Below are 24175 nucleotides of genomic sequence, written 5' to 3'. Positions count from 1 at the left end.
TGTTAAACCTGGATATTCAATGATGGGCCGTTTCAGGCGACCGGCATTGAATTTCTGGTTTCATTTTTTACTTGCTTTGAGCAGATGCCTTCGGGTACACTGTGTGTTTGTACTTTCTCCTGAATGGAGATTTTTTTGGACAGGTTCACTGTCAGTTGGAACATCATTGTGACCCCTGAGGCAGGCGTTCGATTATGCCGAAACACGGGCCGTGTCAGGCCCTTCTGTCCAAGTGGTGAATAAAGCACCTTTTAAGCACTATTTCCTGTGTTGGAGTGTCCATTGACCATCCTCTACTCCTGTTTGGTTTTATTTTTTTCTGCAACAACTTAACTATTTAAGCCAGTATTCAGCGCTAACCAGTTAAGTGCTTAGCAGTTAAAGATAAACCTGCTATTTATGCAGCCTACTTTAACCACTAAAATAGCCAGTTTGGTGTTGAATATTTCCTGCTAACTGGTTATGTTGCGCAATTATAGCCAGTTAGAGGCAAGCCGAGGCTATTCAGTGGGAGATAACTGTTTATCTCCTGCTCAATATCAGAATTTGGGCACTAAAACACTATTTAACTGGCCAGGAACTGTTTCTAGTTGGTTAAATAGCTTTGAATACTGGGCCCAATACGGAGCCCAAGCCTTAGCCTATCATATAATCAGTTAATCCAACAAAATATTGCTCCACCATTCAGAATGGTATTGAAACAAGAAATCTTCACAAGCTCACACGTTTGTTTTTGTAGGAACCACGAATGTGTGAACTTATGAAGACTTTCTGGACCCCTGACTCAGGCATTTGTTGAAACACGGCCGTGTCGGGTCAACGATAAAATTAATAACCAGAGTATGGCTTCAGTGACATCATTATCTCCTGGACCGTTTCTGCTTTTTGCTGTTTCTGTTCTCTGCGGAACGTTTTTGTTCTTCTCCTGTTTCTCTTCAAAAGCATGAAATGAAACAGCAAAAGCTGTTACCAAATGCTGAAGGTTTTCTGTCTAATGCTTAGAGGAAAAAAACAGCAAAAAAGGCAGCTCTTTTACAGCACATGCATAGCAACAAGACATTCAGATGTAATGACACTCAGCAAGCACGCCAATGATATGAAATAATTGCTCTCAATCCACAGAACCAAGGAGGAAAAAGACAGACCTTAATGGGTCACACAGGGCTATCTTTCTGCCTCCTTTATTATAAAACCTACTCTTAGCGTGTCCGATGATAAAAATTCCACCCTCTCTTTAAGTAGCTGCCGTTTCTGCTTCTAAGCATACATTTTGTCTAAGTGCATAATTGCATTTATATAGCACTCTCTGTCCAACAAGAGTCTCATTCAGTGTACTTTTGCAAAACTGCATGCATCCAGTCAGCCCTGGTATGAGAAATCTGGCTATCAAGTTTGTGCCTGGGATATCTAAAAGCTTTCAAAGAAGGAAGGAAGAAAGAACAGATGAAAATTTGTAATGAACATTATTAATGAGGGCTGCACATTTAACGCATTAATAACACAGTTAGCATGTTAAATGTTTAGCTTGCATTAAAAATTTTAATGCTGTTAACACTTTGCTCTCTCCCCTCCCCCACAGCCAGCTTTGCTCTATCTCTTCCCTCCGACCCCGTACTCTGCATTGCCCCATCTTGTTTCCCTGTCCTCTGCCCCTCCCGCAGGCTCACTCATTTTAGGCGGGGTGAAGCTCCTGCACTGATCCGCTGCTTGTGTTCACTGTGGCTGTGGTAATGGCGGCAGCAGAAAGCAAAAGGCAGGTGCGGGGACGTTCCTCTCTGCACGCTGCCGCTGGCTGTACGGGACCCAGAGACTTGATGTAACTTCCTTCTTCTGGGACTGGCAGAACCATCGGTAGTACACAGAGGGGAACGTCCCAACACCTTCCTTTTGCTTGCTGCTACTGCCGCTGCCACAGCCGCAGTGAAGACAAGCAGCGGACTGGTGCAGGAGCTTCAGACCGCCTAAATGAGTGAGCCACCGGGAGGGTGAGAGGACAGGGAGACAAGAAGGGACAATGCAGAGTATGGGGGAGGCAGGAAGAGATGGGGCAAAGCTGGATATGGGGGTGGGGTGGGGAGAGACAGAGCAGTGCAGGCTATGAGGAGGGGAAAAGATAGGGCAATGCAGGATATGGAGGGTGTGGAGAGATGGAAAAGCATAGACCATTGGGGGGGGGGATAAGAGATGTGGCAATGCAGAATATGGGGGGGGGGGTGAGGACAGATGGTGCAATGTAGAATATGGGGGGGGGGGGGGAATGGAGCAATGTAGGATATAGGGGGAGACAAGGCAATACATCCATTATGGTTTTGTTTTTTATGGTAGGGGTGGTGGGGATAGGAGGAGAGACAGAGTGATACTAGATGGTTGGGGGGGGGGGGGGTCTGAGAGATGGGGCAATGCTTGATGGTGATGGTGTGTAAGGGAAGAGATGGGTTATACTGGATGATGAGGGAGAAGAGAGAGATATAGGTCGATGGTGGATGATGGAGAGAAAGGAACAATGCTGGATAGTTGGGGAAGAGAGAGAAAGGGGTGATGCTAGATGGCAGGGGAAAAGAAGGACAGATGTTGGAAATGGGAGATGGAAGAAAGAAAATAAAAGAAAGAAAGAATGGTAGGGAGAGGGTGTGGAGAGAGAAAGTATGTGTGGTGGGGAGAGACAGGGCAGATGAAGGGGACATATAGAAGGGGAACAGAGAGAGTGACTGCTGCTGGAAAGGAAGAGGATACTGAGATACTGAATGAGTGGTGAGGAAAGGGAGGGAGAGAGTGAGGATATACAGTAGTAGCTGGTCCAGAAAGAAAAGGAGGGAGTATGGAGTGACTGGTGCGGAAAGGGAGGAGGGATAGGAAGTGGTTGGTGTGGAGATATGAAGCACAGAGAGAAAGAGCATGGTTCGTAGGGGATAAGAAGGAGTAGATGGAGAGAGATTGCTGATGTCTGGATGACAGAGATGCTGGGGGAAAAGGAGTCAGTAGCCTAGTGGCTAGTGCAGTGGACTTTGATCCTGGGGAACTGGGTTCGATTCTCACTACAGCTAGTTACCTAGGCAAGTTATCTAACCATTGCCCCAGGTACAAATCACCTAACCCTCCATTGCCCTAGGTACAAATAAGTACCTGTATATGCTATCGGGCTCATTTTCGAAAGAGAAGGATGTCCATCTTTCAACATAAATCGGAAGATGGACATCCTTCTCCCAGGGATGTGCAAATCGGTATAATGGAAGCTCGATTTAGGGCGTCTTCAACTGCACTCTGTCACAAGGACAGCCAAAGTTCAAGGAGGTGTAGTGAAGGCGGGACTTGGGCGTGCTTAACACTTGGATGTCCTTGACCCATAATAAAAAAAAAACCAAGGACGTCCCTGGCAAACACTTGGATGTTTTCGCCCAGCCCTGTTTTTCCTACGACTAAGGCACAAAAAGGTGCCCGAAATGACCAGATGACCATCGGAGGGAATCGGGGATGACCTCCCCTTACTCCCCCAGTGGTCACCAACCCCCTCCCACCCTCAAAAAACATTTTAAAAAATATTTTCTGCAAGCCTCTATGCCAGCCTCAGATGTCATACTTAGGCCCATGACAGCAGTATGCAAGTCCCTGGAGCAGTTTCAGTGGGTGCAGTGCACTTCAGATGGGCGGACTCAGCCCCATCCCCCCCACCTGTTACATTTGTGGAGGAAACAGCGAGCCCTCCAAAACCCACCACAAACCCACTGTACCTACATCTAGGTGCCCCCTTCACCCGTAAGGGCTATCGTAGTGGTGTACAGTTGTGTGTAGTGGGTTTTGGGGGGCTCAGCACACTAGGTAAGGGAGCTATGTTTATGAAGCCCACTGCAGTGCCCCCTAGGGTGCCCGGTTGGTGTTTTGGCATGTCACGGGGGCAAGTGCACTACAAATGCTGGCTCCTCCCACGACCAAATGGCCTGCATTTGGTCATTTTTGACATGGACGTCTTTGGATTCGAAAATCGCCGAAAATCAGAAACGTCCATGTCTAGGGACGTCCAAATCTAGGCACGGCAAAATTTAAGGATTTGGATGTCCCTGATGGTATTTTCGAAACGAAAGATGGACGTCTATCTTGTTTCGAAAATACGGGTTTCCCCGCCCCTCGATTTGGACGTTTTGCAAGGATGTCCAAATCACAACTTGGATGTCCCTTTCTAAAATGCCCCTTCAGGTAAATCGCTTTGAATGTAGTTGGAAAAACCACAGAAAGGCAGTGTATCAAGTCCCATTTCCATTTCCCTACTAAGATTCTACATGAAATGTTGCTACTATTTGGGATTCTAGATGGAATGTTGCTAGTGGAGGAGTAGCCTAGTGGTTAGTGCAGCAGACTATGCTCCTGGGCTCCTTGTTACTCTGGGCAAGTCACTTAACCCTCCATTACCCCAGGTAGAAATAAGTACCTGTATATTCTATGTAAACCACTTTGAATGTAGTTGCAAAAAACACAGAACGGTAGTATATCAAGTCCCATTTCACTAGGTATTACCATGTTGTTGTGTTTTCAGGGCAAAGTAACATGTTCCATATCATTTTTAGCAGTCCACAAAAACCAGACACCCTTGACTTTTAAACAGAACGTCTGGCCTATGCATCTCACTCTAAGCTACTCTTGATGCAGCAGGGCATTGCCCTGGCTCTAAAAACATGTCCACGAAGATACCCGGGAGGAATAAGAATGGCATCTTCAGACAGTAGATAGTAACATTATAGATGATTACCTCTCTACCCTCATTTCCCCTTACGTTCCCGCCCGTAACCTCCGCTCACAGGACAAATCCCTTCTCTCAGTATCCTTCTCCATCACCGCCAACTCCAGGCTCCACTCATTCTGCCTCGCCTCACCCTATTCTTGGACTCAACTTCCTGAGCCCTTATGCCAAGCCCCCTCCCTACCCATCTTCAAATCTTTGCTCAAAGCCCACCTCTTCAATGTTGCTTTCGGCACCTAACCTTCATACCTTTCAGGAAATCTAGACTGCCCCTATTTGACTGACTGTACATTTGTCCTTTAGATTGTAAGCTCCTTTGAGCAGGGACTGTCCTTCTATGTTAAATTGTACAGCGCTGCGTAACCCTAGTAGCGCTTTAGAAATGTCAAGTAGTAGTAGTAGTAGATGATGACAGATAAGGCAGTAGAACTAGAATGAGAGGACATGATATGAGATTGAAGGGGGGCAGACTCAAGAAAAATGTCAGGAAGTATTTTTTCACGGAGAGGTGGATGCTTGGAATGCCCTCCCGCGGGAGGTGGTGGAGAGGAAAACGGTAACGGAATTCAAACATGCGTGGGATAAACATAAAGGAATCCTGCTCAGAAGGAAGGGATCCCCAGAAGCTTAGCCAGTGGTGGGAGGCAGGGCTGGTGGTTGGGAGGTGGGGATACTGCTGGGCAGACTTAAACGGTCTGTGCCAGAGCCGGTGGTGGGAGGCGGGGCTGGTGGTTGGGAGGTGGGGCTAATGGTTTGGAGGCGGGGCTAGTGCTGGGCAGACTTATACGGTCTGTGCCAGAGGTGGGGCAGGTGGTTGGGGGGCGGGGATAGTGCTGGGCAGACTTATACGGTCTGTGCCCTGAAAAAGACAGGTACAAATCAAGGTAAGGTATACACAAAAATGGCACATGTGAGTTTATCTTGTTGGGCAGACTGGATGGACCGTGCAGGTCTTTTTCTGCTGTCATCTACTATGTTACTATGTTACTATAAAGGAGCATTTGGCCCTTCCAGTTGTCTCCATCTGCTATTCTAGCTCTGGTCCTCCCTTTGTCCATATCATGTTAACCAAAACCACCCAAGTGGTAACTGGTAAGCAAGATTTACATTCTGGAATGAAGAAAACGGGGAAAGAGGAGGTATAAATCTAACACTGCAAATAGAAGTAAGAGCTACTCCATACTAGCCAGAACCAGATATCACTGCTCACTCTGAAATACCCAGTACTGAATGGACAGTTCAGCTTTTTGTATAAGTCAGCTAAAGCCATCTTAAATGTTTACTTGACCTCGACCCAGTGTGCATACTATACTGGAACAACAGACACTAGAACTGAGCTGTAATACAGCAGACGGGTTACCTCATTTTATAGTGGGCTTGTATGAACCGCCTAACCTTTGGCCACAGAGTTTATAATATTATTGAAATCCTTGATAAAAAGCTTATTGTTACCTTATTAAGTAATGCCGGGTGTAGTCAGGAGCTACCAGAACTAATTAGCTGGGGGGGGAGGGGTTTCTCAGGGAATAATGTCTCCTTTTATTGGAAGTAATGTGAGTTTGAAACAAATGCTAAGACTGAAAGTAAACACATTCTGCATATATATATATATATATATATATATATATATATACTAGCCGTTAAGCCCATTAAAACGGGCGAGATTTCCAGCTACCCTCCTCGCCGCCGCTCCCTACCCCCTCCGTGCCGGGCCCCAGCGCCTCTCACCTCTGTGTGAAAGCACTGCAGGCAGCAGCAGATCGCTGTGCTGCTGTCTGCAGCGCTTCCACACAGAGGTGAGAGGCGCTGTCAGGTCAGTGCAGGGGGCCCGATACGGAGGGAGGGGGGGCGGGAGCAGCAGCAGGGATGGGGGGAGGGTGGAGGTTGGTACACGCGATGTTCATTTCCAGGCTCCAGGCTGCAGCGTCAGCGTCCGACAGTCCGACTCCATTTCCCTCTCTGTTCCGCCCTCTGACGTCATCACGTATTGACGCGAGGGCGGGACAGAGAGGGAAGTCTCTACTGCAGATTTGCAGGTGAGTCGGTCACTTGCCATTTATATGTTTGATATATATATAATTTCCTAACATGTTTAAGCAGAATATAATATATGCATGTAGTGTAAGAGGGTGTTGTTTGTTTTCATTTGAAATAAACTAATTCCCCAGAATTTCTAACATCCTATCATTGTACAACTGTAACACCATTCTAATAATAAATGTTCGTTCGTAAAGGAACAAGATGCATTATCTCAATTTTATTTGCAATATTAATTTCTAAGGAACATTAGTCAAGTTTATTTTTTGTTTTGCACTGATGCCAACAGTTGAACAGATCATGTACCAAAACAAATCTCCAAATGATTGAATTGTCTGTGTAGCCCAGAACCACACAACCCCAAGGCACTTCTTCCAAAGCAGCAATCCACACTAAATGCATGAAACACATTTACACTACCTTGGTAAACCACAGGAAATCTTGCATAATTGAGCTGGTGTGAGAATCATCTATTTCTACAATTGGTATTTGATCTTCATTGGTTACGAGCATGCTGTCCTTGTAATAAAATATTACGGCTATGTAGAGCCCCCTGGAAGGAAAAGGACAGACATTTACAGACTTTCGCCAGCAGGAAATCAATACAAAACTTTTCTAGGCGTTCCCTTGAAGAGGACGACTCATTTTCCCCAAATTCTAGGCAGTTTATTATCCAGTTAAGAGGAAATGTTCTCTTGCTAACATGTTTCAAACCTAAATGGATTGGGAATGAGTACATTTTGAACAGGCCTTTGTACCCTATTGGGAGAATAGGCCCCCTTGCAAACAGTTTGTAGCGTATAGTATACTGCTGCTATGAACACCTTCCTTGCCAAATCCATTCTTCTAATTCTCTAAAAAGGTCTAGTTTTCTAGGTAAAAATATGCAAATGAGCTAGGTTCTTAGATCAAATGTATGTAAATTGATCAATCATTATTCATTTGGGAATATACCACAACCAGATCTATTTGGAAGACCTTGAGAACCACAAAGGAGACCAAACAATGTGGTAGAAAGATACAGAAATATTCCCCACCATATTGAGTGCTATGAGCTGGATCACAACTAGGGATTTGTAGCCCAAAGCTTTCATTTCATAATATTTTGCATGTCATTTATGGGAAAATTTCATTTTGGGGCCCTTTTACTATGCACACCAATTTGGAGATATCGCCTGGCTACCGCGTGCGTGGCCTTTGCAGTAATTTCATTTTTTACAAGCGTCTGCTACACGCGTCCAAAAATCATTTTTATTTTCTCACGCACATCAGCTACCTGCGTCAAGTGGCATTCTACGCACGTAGGTCATTACCGCCTGGTTACCGTGTGAGACCTTACCGCTAAGTCAATGGCTGGTGGTAAGGTCTCAGACCCAAAATGGATGCGCGTCAATTTTTATTTTGCTGCACGTCCAATTTTGGCAAAAATTTTAAAAAGGCATTTTTTACAGGCGTGCTGAAAAATGGAGCTGTGCATGGCCAAAACCCGTGCCTACACTACCGCAGGCCATTTTTCAGCGCATCTTAGTATAAGGATCCCTTGGTTTGTTTTTGTGCATGTGTGCATTATTTGCAGATATACAATGATTTGTGTATGCACACATTATAGGAAAAGAGTGCTCATTCCTTCCAAAAGAGCGAGTCCTCTTTGCAAACAGTGCACACTCTTCGCAACAAATGCACAGTCCTTTCAAAATGTGTATATTATTAACGACATGTGAAAGAAATGAAATTTTGCATTTTTTCCCTGTAATTTCAGGAAAAAAATGACATGAAATTATGTGTTACTTGGTGCTTTTATGTTCAAATGGCCACTGATCTTGTCAGTGATATATATGTATATTCTATAAATACAATATAAAACTATGCATGTACTTCAGCTTAGAAAAGAATATCCTAACACGTTACTAGGTGGAATTTTTATGGGTATTCTTCCTAGAATGATTTGCAAAGTGAAAGGTATGTATATACTTTCACTTCGGAAATCTGGGAAAATCCACATAGGTATAATATACTACTATATATACCTGTATATACTGAAACAGTACATATAGCATGCCTGATATATATGGAGGGAGCTAAGTATATATAGCACTATCTATACTCTACAGCATTGGTTCTTAAACCTGTTCTGGGGACCACCAGCATGAGACAGATTTGCATGCCTGTTACCTCCATTATCCCCCCTGATTCTGTAAAAGTTGCCAAAAATTGCAAATGCAAATTTAGGCATAGCCCCAATTTGCATGCACAATTTAATAGAATAATGAGCCAATTAGTTCCAACAATTAGCGTTTTAACAAGCAATTAATGGCACTAATTAGATTTAATTGAGGCTAGCATGCATACATTTAGGCACGGGGTTTGCGCCTAAAGTTTACGCATTGGCTTAAAAAAGGGGGCAGAGAAACGGGAGAGTTATGGGTGTTTTGAGGCAGATCGGGGGTGTGGTTTTATATGACATGCGTAATTGTAGAATATGGGTGCTCCATGCGTCAATTTAGGTGCGTGCATTTGCATCTCGTTTTCTTTGGCGCAAATGGCAGTGCCTACATTTATGAGCGGCCTCTCCACTTAAGCGGTATTCCATAAACCATGCCAGACTTTAGGCCAGTGGCGTAGCTACGTAGGGCCACGGGGGCCTGGGCACCCGTAGATTTGGCCCTGGACCCCCCCTGCCGACTCACCCTCTTGACCCCCCCTCCCGCCGCCAACCCGCCGTCGCCTACCTTTGCTGGCGGGGGACCCCAACCCCCACCAGCCAAAGGTCTTCTTCGTCCGGCGCAAGGCTTCGTTCTGTTTCTGAGGCTGAACGTGCAGGGCGTCAGACTCACAGAAACAGAACGAAGCCTTGCGCCGGAAGAAGAAGACCTTTGGCTGGTGGGGGTTGGGGTCCCCCGCCAGCAAAGGTAGGCAACGGCGGGTTGGCGGTGGAAAGGGGGGGTCGAAAGGGTCATCCTCAGGGAGGGGGGTCAAAGTTGTTGTTGGTGGTGGCGGCGGCGGCAGGGGGTAGTCGGCGGCACCGGGGGGAGGGGCTAAAATGTGCCCCTCACCTCGGGCTCTGGACCCCCCTCCCTGCTTTAGGCACAGTTTACAGAATGCAGCTTAAGCGAGGTTTTTTCAGCACCGATTTTTTAGGTACTAGTTATTGAATCTAGCCCAATAAGCAGTGGCGTAGCAAGGGCAGGGCGGTGGGAGCGGTCCGCCCCGGGTGTCAACTCAAGGGGGGTGCTCCCAAAGTCCTCTTCTACCTGCCAGCTCCCGCACCCTACTACCTTTACAAAGAAATCTCGGAAGCCGAGGCGCAGCGCCTCGCGTCTGCATGTAAAAGAAGCGCGGATCGTCTCTTCGGGCCTTCCCTCACTCTGTCTGTCCCGCCCTTGCGGAAATAGGAAGTTGCGTCAGCGGAGGGCGGGACAGACAGAGTGAGGGAAGGCCCGAAGAGACGATCCGCGCTTCTTTTACATGCAGACGCGAGGCGCTGCGCCTTGGCTTCCGAGATTTCTTTGTAAAGGTAGTAGGGTGCGGGAGCTGGCAGTAAGAAGAGGACTTTGGATGGAGCTGAGGGTAGGCACTGGGTCGGGGGGGGGGGGGGGAGGGAAGACTCAGATGGGAGAAGGGGGAACAGATGGGAGAAGGGGCGTGGAGCCTCCCAACAGTTAAAATGCACTCCGGGGAGGGGGGGGGGTACAACGGCGAACTGCCCCGGGTGGCAGCCACCCTCGCTACGCCACCGCCAACAAGTAAAACTCTTGTGCATTAGCTATTTTTTAAAAATTATTTTGGGGAGGGAGTGTGTCATGGGCAGAGAACGTACATGGAAGTGTTAACCAGGTAGCACATTTGAATTAGTGTGTGCGAACTGGCTAGCGCTAAGTTCATATGGGATTACTTAGTGCTTCCTAAATAGGAGGCAGTAGGATTAATCTGTTACAGGTAATGACGCTAATGTGAACATTAGTGCAGAACGGTGGGGGGGGGGGGGGGGGGGGGGGTCCAAAGCCCGAGGTGAGAGGGCACATTTTAGCCCCCCCCCGGCGCTGCCAACCCCTCCACCATTTTTAACCCCCCCACGCCATTTTTGACCTCCCCGCCGCCGCCACCACCACCGTTGACCCCCCAGCACCAACCCTTTTGACCCCCTCTTCCCACCACCACCAACCCTCCCCTGCTGCCACCATCGGGTACCGCTGGCGGGGGTCCCCAACCCCCGTCAGCCGAAGTCCTCTTCTCCGGCGCGGCTGTGTCGCTGATCTGCAAGGCTTCTGTTTCTGTGAGTCTGACGTCCTGCACGTACACCTGCCCTTGCAGATCAGCAACACGGCCGCACCAGAGAAGAGGACTTCGGCTGGTGGGAACGCGGCCATGCCGGAGAAAAGGACTCTGGCGCGGCCACGTTCCTGATCTGCAAGGGCAGGCTTCTGTTTCTGTGAGTCTGACAACATGCAGGATGTCAGACTCACAGAAACAGAAGCCTGACCTTGCAGATCAGCAATGTGGCTGCACCAGAGCAGAGAACGTCGGCTGGCGGGGGTTGGGGACCCCTGCCAGCAAAGGTAAGCGGCAGGGGAGGGTTGGCGGCGGTAGAGGGGGTCAAAGGGGTTGGCAGCGTGGGGGGCCAGGGCCAAATCTACGGGGGCCCATGCCCCCATGGCCCCACATAGCTACGCCCCTGGTGCACACTAACGTGGCTGCACTACCAATTACCGTCAGGAATGCTCCTGACAGTAGAAAACAGAAAAATATTTTCTACCATGAGAAATAGCATATGCCAACTTCAAATTTACCACCAGGCGCCCGCACTAGCCTGGCAGTAGTGTCAATTTGGCACACGATAACCACGTGTTAGCCCTACCGCAAATTACTAAAAGGGCCTTTGAATCTGGGTTAGCACATAGGAAAGTCTTGCGTCAAGACACGCTAAACCCAGATTATAATCAGGGGCGTAGCTACGTGGGGCCATGGAGGCATGGGCCCCCACAGATTACACCCTGGCCCCCTCTACATTTGACCCCCCCTCCCCGCCGTCGCCACCTGCCCCGCCGCCGCATCAGGTACCTTGTTTGTTGGTGGGGGTCCCCAAGCCCCACCAGCCAAAGAGTCTTCTTCAGCGCCAGTCAACTCCGGCACCTTCGTTGTGGGATCATCTGTTTCGGACGCCTTACATCCTACACCATGCATGTAGCCCCGTGCAGGACGTAAGGAGTCAGAAACAGATGATCCCACAACGAAGGCGCCGGAGTCGACCAGTGCTGAAGAAGACTCTTTGGCTGGCGGGGTTTGGGGACCCCCCCGCCAGCAAACGGGGTACCTGATGCAGCGGCAGTGGCGGCGGGGCGGGCGGGGGGGGGGGGGGGTTTGCAGCGGCAGTGGGGTCCAAAGTGGCGGGGGTATCTGCGGCGGCATGGGGGGGGGTCTTCGGCGGGGGGAGGTGGCTAAATAGTGCCTCCCCACCTCGGGATCTGGCCCCCCCTCCCGCTGAGGTCTGGCTACGCCTCTGATTATAACTCTCTTTAGTAAAAGGGCCCCATCATTTGTAATAAAGTGCAGAGGTATAGTCTTGACAACGTTTGCTAATGGAAGTCATTTGAAAATCAGACTACGCCCACTAAAATACAAAATCCATTGCAGACCTGACCTAAAGCAATTCTCTAAAACACTGCACAGCCTAGAGTTTAGCTGGGTTTTGCAAACCGTTTTAAAGTCTTCACAAACTTGTTTGAAGACTGGAAGAGGTGCTTCAAGCTTCTAGAAACCGAATGCTTGCGACTGGCGTTCTGTAATTTGGAATTTTCTGCAACAGAAGAAGGAAATGCTTGACTAAATGATTGCATCACATCTGGTTATTTCTTCAGGTTTGCTTTGGGATCGATTTTCAAAAGGCTTGCTCGGCTGCTTTGAAAAAAATCTCCCCTTACTGACTGGCTAAATCACATAAGAAGATAAAAGTGCCACCCTGGGTCAGATTGATGGTCCATTGGGCTCAACACCCTCCTCTGACAATGGTCAGTTCGGGTCTCTTGGAAGTACCCGGCAAATGCAAATTGGGGCAACCCATTTTCTATTATGGTCTTGAAATCAACACGGCCAATAGATCTCTCGTACAGAAATTTGTCCAAACCTTTTTCGACTCCATTATAACCACCAATTTGAGAACATTTTCTAATGACAAACATCACAGTTTAAGCATGCATGAAGTAGAGGAGTGTGGTAGCCGTGTTAGTCCACTCTTAAGGTTATCAATAGAAATCAAACAAAATAAAACATGGAAAAGAAAATAAGATGATACCTTTTTTATTGGACATAACTTAATACATTTACAGGACCAGGACACTGTACCAGTGACTTCACAGTGAGAATCCTCAAAGGTAACTTTAAAACCATACAAGAACGTAAGACCTTTGAAGTCAGAATGATTGAATATTTTAACACCCAACAGAAAGGACAACAAGGATCTGGGGTTCCTAGCCCATTATAAACCATAAAGCTGTATGTCTCTGTTGATCACCCCACCCCTCACCTATCCACACCCATCCTGTTAGAATATCAATGATATGCTTTGATGTCCCCATGCATACCTCCGACCCACCCCCATCCTCCCACCCTGTCAGACTGTCATAGTAATGCTTGAATGTTTTCACTTATATACACTGTCAGCTAGCACATTTGCTTATTTCCGATCTGACGAAGAAGGGCAACCTTCGAAAGCTAATCAAGAAATGTATTAAGTTATGTCCAATAAAAAAAGGTATCATCTTATTTTCTTTTCCATGTTTTATTTTGTTTGATTTCTATTGATAGCATGCATGAAGAATTTGCTTTAAATCTGCTGCCGGAACATTTCTCGGCGTGTTCCCTTGTCCTAGTGCTATGTGGTAGAGTAAATTATTCTTCACTAGTTAGTTGGTCCACCTCATTCATGATTTTACAAACCACTATCATATCCCTTCTCAGTTACCTCTTCTTCAAGAAAAGAGTCCTAAACTGTTACATCTTTCTTTGAAAAGGAGTTGTTCCATCTCCTTTATCATTTTAATTGCCCTTTTCTGTACCTTTTGTAATATCTTTTTCCCCCCGTGAGTTTTTCTCTCTCCTCAAATTTTTGGGAAGAGTTGTTTATCACGGTGGTTTTTGCACTTCATTTGATTGACTACTACTACTACTTACTATTACTACATATCATTTCTAAAATGCTACTGGACGTACGCAGCGCTGTACACTTGAACATGAAGAGACAGTCCCTGCTCGACAGAGCTTACAATCTAATTAGGACAGACAAACAGGAAAAACAAGAGATAAGGGAATATTAAAGTGAGGATGATAAAATAAGGGTTCTGAACAAGTGAATAAGGGTTAGGAGTTAAAAGCAGCATCAAAAAGGTGGGCTTTTAGCTTAGATTTGAAGATGGAGCTTGACGTACCAGCTCTAGAAGTCTATTCCAGGCATATGGTGCAGCAAGATAAAAGGAACGGAGTCTGGAGTTAGTGGTGGAGGAGAAGGGTGCAGATAAGAGAGATTTACCCAGATTGAGCCTATGATAAGAGCCCGATTAAGGTTGTTATACGTCAGCGTAGGCTGTTGCCTGCGTGCACCCGTGGACATTTGAGGTTCATTTATTTAAGTATTAATTATAATATTGGTACTTAAAACAGTGCTGTTTTTCTCTCTCTTTAGAGACAAAAAAGGTTTTTGAATTACGATATCTTTCTGGTGACCAGAATTGTACACAATAGTTTATGGATGTACATTTGTTTAAAATAAAACAGGAAATCTCAACAAAACTTTCTATTTTGTTTCATTCATTTTTGTTTATTTAATTTTCTACAGTAAGTTTAAGGCAACTCTTGCTGAAAAATCACAAGGCCTTTATTGATTCAAAATATTTATAGCCCGTACTATCCTTCCATTCTGGGCAGGTTACAAGGTTAAAACATAAATAATAAAATTATTAACAAAACAGAAAATAATAAAATCAACACATAAAAACAATAAAAAAGCCCTCCCCCCCAAATTGTGGCTGCTTCTTCTAGCCCCCTCGATACCACCTCTAACTCCATTGCAATGTTCCCTCCAGCAGCTCTAAGCTGTGTGGTGTCCTCCAGTAGGGTTGGGATTTTAATATTGGGCTTTCAATTGTGAAGGACGGGCAGTTTAAAGAGAATTTTATTAAGCAAGGCATCAAGTACCCTCTTCGTAAAGATAGCTATCAACCAATTGATCAGTCTATTTACTTTCAGTGTGAGTATGCACAGTTATTCAAGGCGTCTATGTTAACGAAGAAAAAATATTACAATAGAGATATATGAAAATTAAGGGAGGTCGGATGGAAGAATGGAATGATGTGCAATCTTGTTTTATTCAGTTTCATTTTAGCACTCATTATTGTGTTCAGAATGCATTAATAATACACACTAAAACAAAATGACATAAAATTGAATGAAAAAAAAAAAAACCCATCCAAAACTGCAACAAAACGTTTTCCCCTGCACACCTCTAAGAGCGAGATTTTCAGTCTGCACTCGAACCTCAGGAAGGATGATTTTGGAGACAAGTTGGAAAGAGTTGTAGAAAAATGGGGCAAGAAAGATTGGACTTTGTGCATGAAAACTGAAGTTTGACTGAATATCCTCATCTGCCAAGTTTTTTTGTAACAAAAGGTTTAATTTCGGTTTCCATGTTCCTCTTCTGCATTTCTAAGGAATGAATCACTTAGGCCTGCACTTCCTCTTAAATTAAGCATCACATAATTATTTTCATGTAAATAGAGCTTAACATAGATGGAATAATTGATTCATCAGAAAATTAGGAATTTATATGAGGAAAGTTGTCAAACATATGTATGTGCTGTAAATGAGTCACACTAGTACTGCAGGATTATGGAGATAAATGAATAACTTTGTTTTTTTTATAATCATTTGAGTTTTCCAGAAGATTAAACATTCAAACTCATGTGCTTGAAGCAATCCCCTGGGCACTTTAATCATATCTGAGTACCGCCAAAAGGACTGAAACTAGCTCCTCTGAAATCTTTGAACTTCGCTATATGTTTCCAATTATTCTGTTTTAAGAACCCTCATTTTGAAAGCTTGTTTTCATTCACGATACTGAATTCTTTTTTTGCTTGAAACCTTTGGTCCAGAACAGTTACGCTGTTGAGGGTGGCCACGTTGGTTGACATTCTTCATACACAAACTTTCGTTCTACTGAATTATAATAGAACAATGGTTTGTAGCCTTCTTCCATGTAGGACGCACTCAAGAATCAACTATAATCCCACAACACCCCCGTCAATAAAATTCAATCACCAAGAAACATAATTTTTATTTCCTCCCACAGGCATAGCAATCTGATCGTGAAAATTGACATCAAACAAGCTGCAACAGGTCGAGTCTTGTCTTAATTATGTAACTACTAGTAAAACATGCCCATTTCTGACGCAAATGAAATGGGCACTAGCAAGGTTTTCCTCGGAGTGTGTATGCTTGAGAGACAGTGTGTGTGTGTGTGTGAGAGAGAAAGTGTGTGTGAGAGAGAGAATGAGTGAGAGACAGACAGAGTGTGTGTGTGTTTGTGTCAGAGAGAGAGAGAGTGTGTGAGAGAGAGAGTGTGTGAGAGACAGAGTGTGTGTGAGAGAGAGTGTGTGTGTGGGGCTCCGAGTTCCATGACCCCCTCCTTCCCTCTCCTCCGAGTTCCATGCCCCCCTTTCCTCGGAGTGTGTATGTTTGAGAGAGAGAGTGTGTGGGTGAGAGGTGAAGTGTGTATGTTTGAGAGAGAGTGTGTGGGTGAGAGGTGGAGTGTGTATATTAGAGAGAATGAGTGAGAGAGAGACAGTGTGTGTGCGTGTGTGTGAGAGAGAGAGAGAGAGTGAGTGAGTGTGTGTGTGTGAGAGAGAGAGAGAGAGAGAAGCCTTCAAGCCTTGAAGCATGTGTGTGCTCTGTAAGGCTCCATCTCCTCAATTGACGACACGTAGTTCCGGAACGTTGTAGGAAGGCTTGAAGGCTTCACTTTCTCGGCTTCAGAATGTTGGAGGTGCGTTTTATTATATAGGATATCAAAAGTTTATACAGTGCCCATGGCATTGAAAGATCAATGCAAAGAGCTCTTCAGATACAATACTCACAGACATACTTTAATTGTATCATAGGTTAAGATGTCTAAAATGTCCAAATAGGGTAAAGTGCCCAGCACCGAGAGTGTCTCAATAGGAAGACCAGCATTTAAAAAAGAAAACTGCAAAAGAGGCAGCTCAAAATTGAATCTGTTCAAAGGGTACAGATTTATGTTACCATACTTTCTTTCTCCTCTGAAAAATTCCAATAAAACACAGTTTTCGTGTGTGCAATGGTGCAGATAATATTAAAATATCATGGTACCGATATTCAGACCATAGGACGGAGCCTGGCTAACTCCTATGGTCGACGGTCAGCCTGGATATTTGATGCCGGGCTGTTTCCAGTGATCGGCACTGAATATCCAGTTTATTTTTAGCTGGTTTAAAGTTAACCGGCTACTTCGATATTCAAAGATAGCTGTTTATCTTTAAACCAGATAAAGATATACCAGCTATTTTATTTATTTTGTTACATTTGTCTACCACATTTTCCCACCTATTTGCAGGCTCAATGTGGCTTACATAGTATCGGAGAGGCGTTCGCCGACTCCGGTATGAACAAATACAAAGTGATGTTATGGTAGGATAAGGTTCGTGTGGAACAGTCACATTAGGGACTCGTAGAGCGGAGGGAGTTTGTTGTGTCCATTGTGGCCACTTACAATAGCAGATACAAATGAAATATTCAGTGATGGCCGGCTACATTGCGCAAGATAGCCAGTTATCTCCTTGGCGCTAACTGGGAATATTCAACAGGGGATAACTAGCTATCCCCCGCTGAATATCATCGGATAGCCGGTGAAGTGACATTTAACCGGCCAAGTGCCGTTCCTGGCCTGTTAAATGGTTTTGAATATCAGGGGGCTTGAAACTGATAATTAATTTCAGTACAATCATAAAAACTTCAGGGAAGAGGGAAGAGATGGAATGGTACTTTCAGTATGCAGAGGCAAGTGGAAAGAAAAGATGATATGATAGTTTGACACGGAAGATATACTAGGGGGGGGGAGGAGGCTTCTTTGCAGAATACTAGATTTATCAGCAGTGTACCGAGTTTGACTGAATATCGGGTGGGGCAGTCTACCCTGGGTGCACACTGCAGGGGAGTGCAGGGAGCAGCCACATAGCTGTTGGCTCTGCTGGTTCCCTGCTCCTTTTGATGTTACTTCCTATTTTGGGGCAGGGAACCGGCAGAGCCGACAGCCCTGTGGCTGCTTCCATCATTGGAGCCGACTCTGTGGGTGCTGTGGGTGCTTGAGCACCCCCAATATTGAGAAAATTCCTTGTATGTGTCCAGGGAGGGGTTAATTTCATTGGGCTTAGCACCCCCAATAATTTTGAAACATTGGCTCCTATGGCTTCCATCACCCCAGGAGGTAAGAGCAATGCATCTGGTTGGGGGGGGGGGGGGGAGGTTGGAGTTGATGCGCCGGGGGGAGATGATGCACCGGAGGGTGCACGCGTACGTTGCACTGGGGGGGCATGCTGCACCCGGGGGGGTGTGCAGCAGCGATCCACCCCAGGTGGCAGGTGAGCAAGGAACACCGAGGAAGGCTTAACAGCAAACTTCTCAGTTAAAAGAACATAAGCATGACAGCCACAAATTAAGGGGTCCTTTTACTAAGCCACAGTAAAACGTGGCCTGCAGTAGTGTGGGCACTGGGCCATTTTTTCACTGTGGCTGGAAAAGAAGGTTTTTTTTCAATGAGGGCAGTAAATGCCCATGCGCTAGATTTAAAAGCAGGATGTGGCTATTTACTGCCTGAGCCCTTACTGCTACCCACTGACCTAGCAGTAAAGGCTCTCGATCTACACATGTGGCACTCATGCAGCTCGCGCCAGTGTGGCCATGCTGCCAATTACCGCCAGGAACACCATCCATGGTAGAAAATAGAAAAATCTTTTGCTCTGTGGGAAACAGTGCGCACCAACTTTGGCATTACTGCCAGGTGGGTGCGCCAACTGGGTGGTAATATTGATTTGGCATGAGCTACAGGTGCAGTAGCCCTACTGACACTTTGTAAAAGGGCCCCTGGGTGCGGAATCTGCTCTCCTGGATCCCTGATGCAGCTCATAGCAAAATGGTGGCCAACGTCAGATTTACTGAATTATTATTTTTTTTTATATCAGCATTTTTTCTTTGTGTTGATGACTCAAAAGTCTTCATATGCTAGAATTTGGACTTAAAATGCTGGAATTCTGCACAACTCTGACTCTTTATAAGACAGGTGATAATTCTTTAAATTTCATTGAATGTGGAGGAGTTTTTTCTAACCTGTGTTAGAGAAACATTTTACAGCAGATGCAACTTGTTTGCATTAATGTAATCACTAATATTCATGCTTTTCTCTTAGGTTTTTTCCTCCCTTTTTTTCAGAAAATTAAAAATAAAAAAATAAATGTTTACACATTTTAATAAAGATAAACACATAAGTAACACATATGGAAACATTTTTTATATGATAGAGAAATCAGTTTCCATGGAAGAGAAAATTTACAGTTAGAATTACTAATGTGCGTGAGTGCAGTACTGTGATTTAATTCCATTAATGTGCAGAATGTGTTAATGGCATTATAACTTGCTAATGTAATAGTGCATATCAGTAACTCTAGCTGTTTGTGAGGTGTTTATTTGGAATCATTTAAAAATATGGAAAGGCTTCAATAGCACAAGCATTTTGGGCAGATTAAAAATTGGACCAAGTAAAGTCGGCCAAATGCTCGTCAGGGCCGCACTTCTTTTTTCCATTATTGGCCGAGGACGCCCATGTGCTAACCACGCCCCCGTCCCACCTTCGCTACGCTTCCGACACGCCCCCGTAAACTTTCGCTGCTCCTGCGACGGACTGCAGTTGAGGGCGGCCAAAATCGGCTTTCGATTATGTCAATTTGGCCGCACCTGAGAGAAAGGTGCCCATCTCCCGATTTGTGTCGGAAGATGGGCACCCTTCTCTTTCGAAAATGAGCAGGATAGTGGATTAAAACAATCCATGTGATTTGAGAGACAACTTTCCCATTATTTCCAGTTCAGAAAACTCACTAATGAAAAGTCAATGGATTTCTTCTGCACTCTCATGATTTATATATTTTCTGGGTTTGCTGAAGGCCCCTGGCCGAGCACCATGGCTTACCTGAGTCTGTTTCACCAAACAGCTGCCAAAAGTCTCACGTAACTATGGTAACTACTTGAATTCACTTCAGCTCAGTGTTGAGAGAAATGCTGAGAAAAGGGACTTATCTTGCTATTTATACACAGGCTGGTCCTTCACAGTCTCACCAGCCTCTGCAAAAATCATTTAGCCAAGCCACAATTTATAATCTATGCAAAGGCATTTGCCCAAGTTTAAAGCAATATTTCCACACAGGTTGAGGTGCACAGTCAAAGATAAACTTTGGGCCCTTTTACAAAGGTGCACTGAAAAATGGCCTGCGGTAGTGTAGACACGTGTTTTGGGTGCACGCAGCATCATTTTTCAGCGCACCTGCAAAAAAAATACCTTTTTAAACATTTTTGCCAAAATGGACGTGCAGCAAAATGAAAATTGCCACGCGTCCATTTTGGGTCTTCCAGCTCATTTTCGAAAGTGATCGCTGGCCATCTTCCGACATAAAGCGGGAGATGGCCGGCGATCTCCTGAACCCGGCCAAATCGGTCTAATCGAAAGCCAATTTTTTGACACCCTCGCCGGTTTCCTGTCGCGGAGCAGGCGAAAGTTCAAGGGGGGCGTGCCGGCAGTGTACTGAAGGCGGGACATGGGCGTGTTTAAGAGATGGCCGGCTTCGCCCAATAATGGAAAAAATAAAACTGGCGATGATGAGCATTTCGCCGGTTTCACTTGGTCCCTTTTTATTCACGACCAAGCCTCAAAAAGGTACCTCAGCTGACCACCGCACGGAATCGGGGATGACCTCCCCTTATTCCCCCAGTGGTTACCAGCCCCCTCCCACCCTAAAAAAAAAGCTTTACAACATTTTTTGCCAGCCTTTATGCCAGCCTCAAATGTCATACCCAGCTCCATGACAGCAGTATGCAAGTCCCTGGAACAGTTTTTAGTGGGTGCAGTGCACTTCAGGCAGGTGGACCCAGGCCCATCCCCCCTACCTGTTACACTTGTGGTGGTATGTGTTGAGAACTCCAAATCCCCCAAAACCCACTGTGCCCACATGTAGGTGCCCCCCTGCACCCCTTAGGGCTATGGTAGTGGAGTAGAGTTGTGGGCAGTGGGTTTTGGGGGGAATTTGGGGGGCTCAGCACCCAAGGGAAGGGAGCTATGCACCTGGGAGCTATTTTTATTTATTTTTTTTTTTTTTAGAAGTGCCCCCTAGGGTGCCCGGTTGGTGTCCTGGCATGTCAGGGGGGCCAGTGCACTACAAATGCTGGCTCCTCCCATGACCAAATGCCTTGGATTTGGCTGGGTTTGAGATGGCCGGTTTCAGTTTCCATTATCGCCCAAAATGACCAGCCTGCTTATTTTCGAATGAGAAGGGTGGCCATCTTCCGACACAAATCGGGAGATGGCCGTTCTTCTCCTAAGGCCGGCCAAATCGGTATAATCAAAAGCCGATTTTGGCCGGCTTCAACTGCTTTCCGTCGCAGGGATGGCCAAAGTTCAAGGGGGCGTGTCGGCAGTGTACCCAATGCGGGACGGGGGCGTGGTTAAGAGATGGCCGGCCTCGGCCAATAATGGAAAAAAGAAGGCCGGCCCTGACGAGCATTTGGCCGACTTTACTTGGTCCCTTTTTGTTCATGACCAAGTCTCAAAAAGGTGCCCGACCTGACCAGATGACCACCGGACAGAATCGGGGATCACCTCCCCTTACTCCCTCAGTGGTCACCAACCCCCTCCCACCCCAAAAAAATTAATAAACATTTTTTTGCCAGCCTCAAATGTCATACCCAGCTCCATGACAGCAGTATGCAGGTCCCTGGAGCAGTTTTTAGTGGGTACTGCAGTGCACTTCAGGCAGGCAGACCCAGGCCCATCCCCCCCACCTGTTACACTTGTGGTTGTAAATGGGAGCCCTCCAAAACCCACCTGAAACCCACTGTACCCACATGTAGGTGCCCCCCCCCCCCGTTTCCCTTTAAGGGCTATGTTAGTGTTGTACAGTTGTGGGTAGTAGGTTTGGGGGGCTCAGCACCCAAGGTAAGGGAGCTATGCACCTGGGATCAATTTGTAAAGTCCACTGCAGTGCCCCCTAGGGTGCCAGGTTGGTGTCCTGGCATGTGAGGGGGACCAGTGCACAACAAATGCTGGCTCCTCCCACGACCAAATGGCTTGCATTTGGTCGTTTCTGAGTTGGACGTCCTTGGTTTCCATTATCGTCGAAAATCAGAAACGACCAAGTCTAGGGATGACCATCTCTAAGGATGACCAAATTTCAGGATTTGGGCATCCCTGACCGTATTATCAAAATGAAAGATGGACATCCATCTTGTTTCGAAAATATGGGTTTCCCCTCCCCTGGATGGGGACATTTTACGAGGATGTCCTCATCAAAACTTGGACATCCCTTTCGATTATGCCCCTCTATGTAACTTTGTAAGTCTAAGTGTTTTGAAAATACACCTCTATGTGCTTTTATGGCATGCCAGCACATATCATGCATGCCTTACGCCTGATATTAAAAACCATTTAACTGGCCAGGAACAGCTCCTGGCTGATTAAGTGGCACTTAACCAGCTATCTGGCAATATTCAGAGGGAGATAGCCAGTTATCTCCTGCTGAATATTGCCAGTTAGTGGTTAAGACTGAATTCAGTAAATGGTGCTCAAAATTCAGCATAAAAAATAAAATCAGCACGGACTGGTATTCTATAATTTGTGTTCCAGGATGGGTGTCCTTTATAGAATAGCGTGTAGGGTCAGGATCCGTGTTCAATTTGTGATGCGAGGAATTACACCAACTGAAACCAGGTACAAATCCCAGCACGCAGGTTGGGTGTGGATCCTACACTATTCTATAACACTGTGAGCATTTTCACCCCGACCCATCCATGCCCCTCCCATCATTACACCCCATTCCAGATTCACATGGATACACTTAGGCGCTATTCAGTAATTTTCAGGTGGATCTGCCATTTATGCCCTGCTTCAGCTGCTTGCATCCATTAGAGCGCTTTTCCATGCCGAAAACTCGTCATGGAAGTGATGCCAAACATAAGGTTCCATATATAGAATTTTCCGATTTATGCTTAATCTTGAAAAGAATCTCACCAGTGTAGAGTTTCTTTGAAAATTAGCATAGAGGAGGTCTGTTAAAAGCGCTGGTGTACCTTGCAATCATACCGACTGTCTGAACATTGCCTTGCACAATGGTTTGGCTTCAATCAATAACTGATGAAGGTTCAGTTATTAATTTACTGCGTCTTGCTATAAATCTAAATAAAATGTCATTCTATACCGGAAAAGTCTGGTCAGTGTATATATACGAGTAGGTGATTTGTCTAGAATGAATAAAACAATTGCTATGCACTGTGTATGCAATTACCTTCTTGTCCATGTGTTTATTTCTATTTAACTTGTTGCAGCTTACTTTGAAGTAGAGGCTAAAGATATACACAGAAAACAAGAAGATAATCCAAAGGCAATGTAAATAAACGAGCAGGATAAATGAGGTACTTCAATATACAGAGTTGCACTCAGGCATCCAGTGCTTCAGGATATTTTTTTTTACAAAAGAGTGGCCAGTAATTTAGGTTTTGAAGAAAAGTAGCAAAGAGAGCAAGATACAGCAAGCTCTGCTCTGCAAGAATTATACAGTAACATAGTAGACGATGACATGGTCTATGCAGTCTGACCAACAAGGTATGGTACGATGCGATATAAGATATGCACACTTATTCTTGATCTGTCCTTGCTATTTTCAGGACACAGACTGTAGAAGTCTGCCCAGCGCTGGTCTTATTAGCCATCTACTGGAGTTGTCATCAAAGCCCACTCCGGCCCATCCAGATGTGTCTAGCCCAGGGGCGTAGCCAGAAAACAGATTTTGGGTTGGCCTAGATAAGAAGTGGGTGGACACGTGGAGGGGCATAATTGAACGGGGCGCCCAAGTTTTCATGAGGGAGTCCACGCAGGATGGCCCCCGCGAAGGGGCAGGGAAACCCGTATTATCGAAACAAGATGGGCGTCCATCTTTCATTTCGATAATATGGTCGGAGACGCCCAGATCTCAACATTTAGGCCGACCTTAGAGATGGTCATCCTCGGTTTTCGGCCATAATGGAAACCGAGGACGCCCATCTCAAAAACGACCAAATCCAAGCCCTTTGGTCGTGGGAGGAACCAGC

General features: G+C 45.8%; 1 protein-coding gene across 1 annotated transcript in view; it reads right to left on the bottom strand.

Annotated features, from left to right (window-relative positions):
• Nucleotides 1-24175, bottom strand: part of ANKFN1 (ankyrin repeat and fibronectin type III domain containing 1) — a 161348-nt gene that overhangs the window by 68316 nt on the left and 68857 nt on the right. Inside the window, 2 exon segments of the mRNA XM_030206448.1 lie at nucleotides 7190-7322; nucleotides 12464-12563. Coding sequence (XP_030062308.1) covers nucleotides 7190-7322; nucleotides 12464-12563 — 233 coding nt within the window.

Source organism: Microcaecilia unicolor, chromosome 6 (assembly GCF_901765095.1).
Source record: "Microcaecilia unicolor chromosome 6, aMicUni1.1, whole genome shotgun sequence".
In the NCBI taxonomy this organism is placed as follows: Eukaryota; Metazoa; Chordata; class Amphibia; order Gymnophiona; family Siphonopidae; genus Microcaecilia; species Microcaecilia unicolor.
Note: the sequence above shows the minus strand (reverse complement) of the source record. Positions and strands in the feature narration are given on the sequence as shown.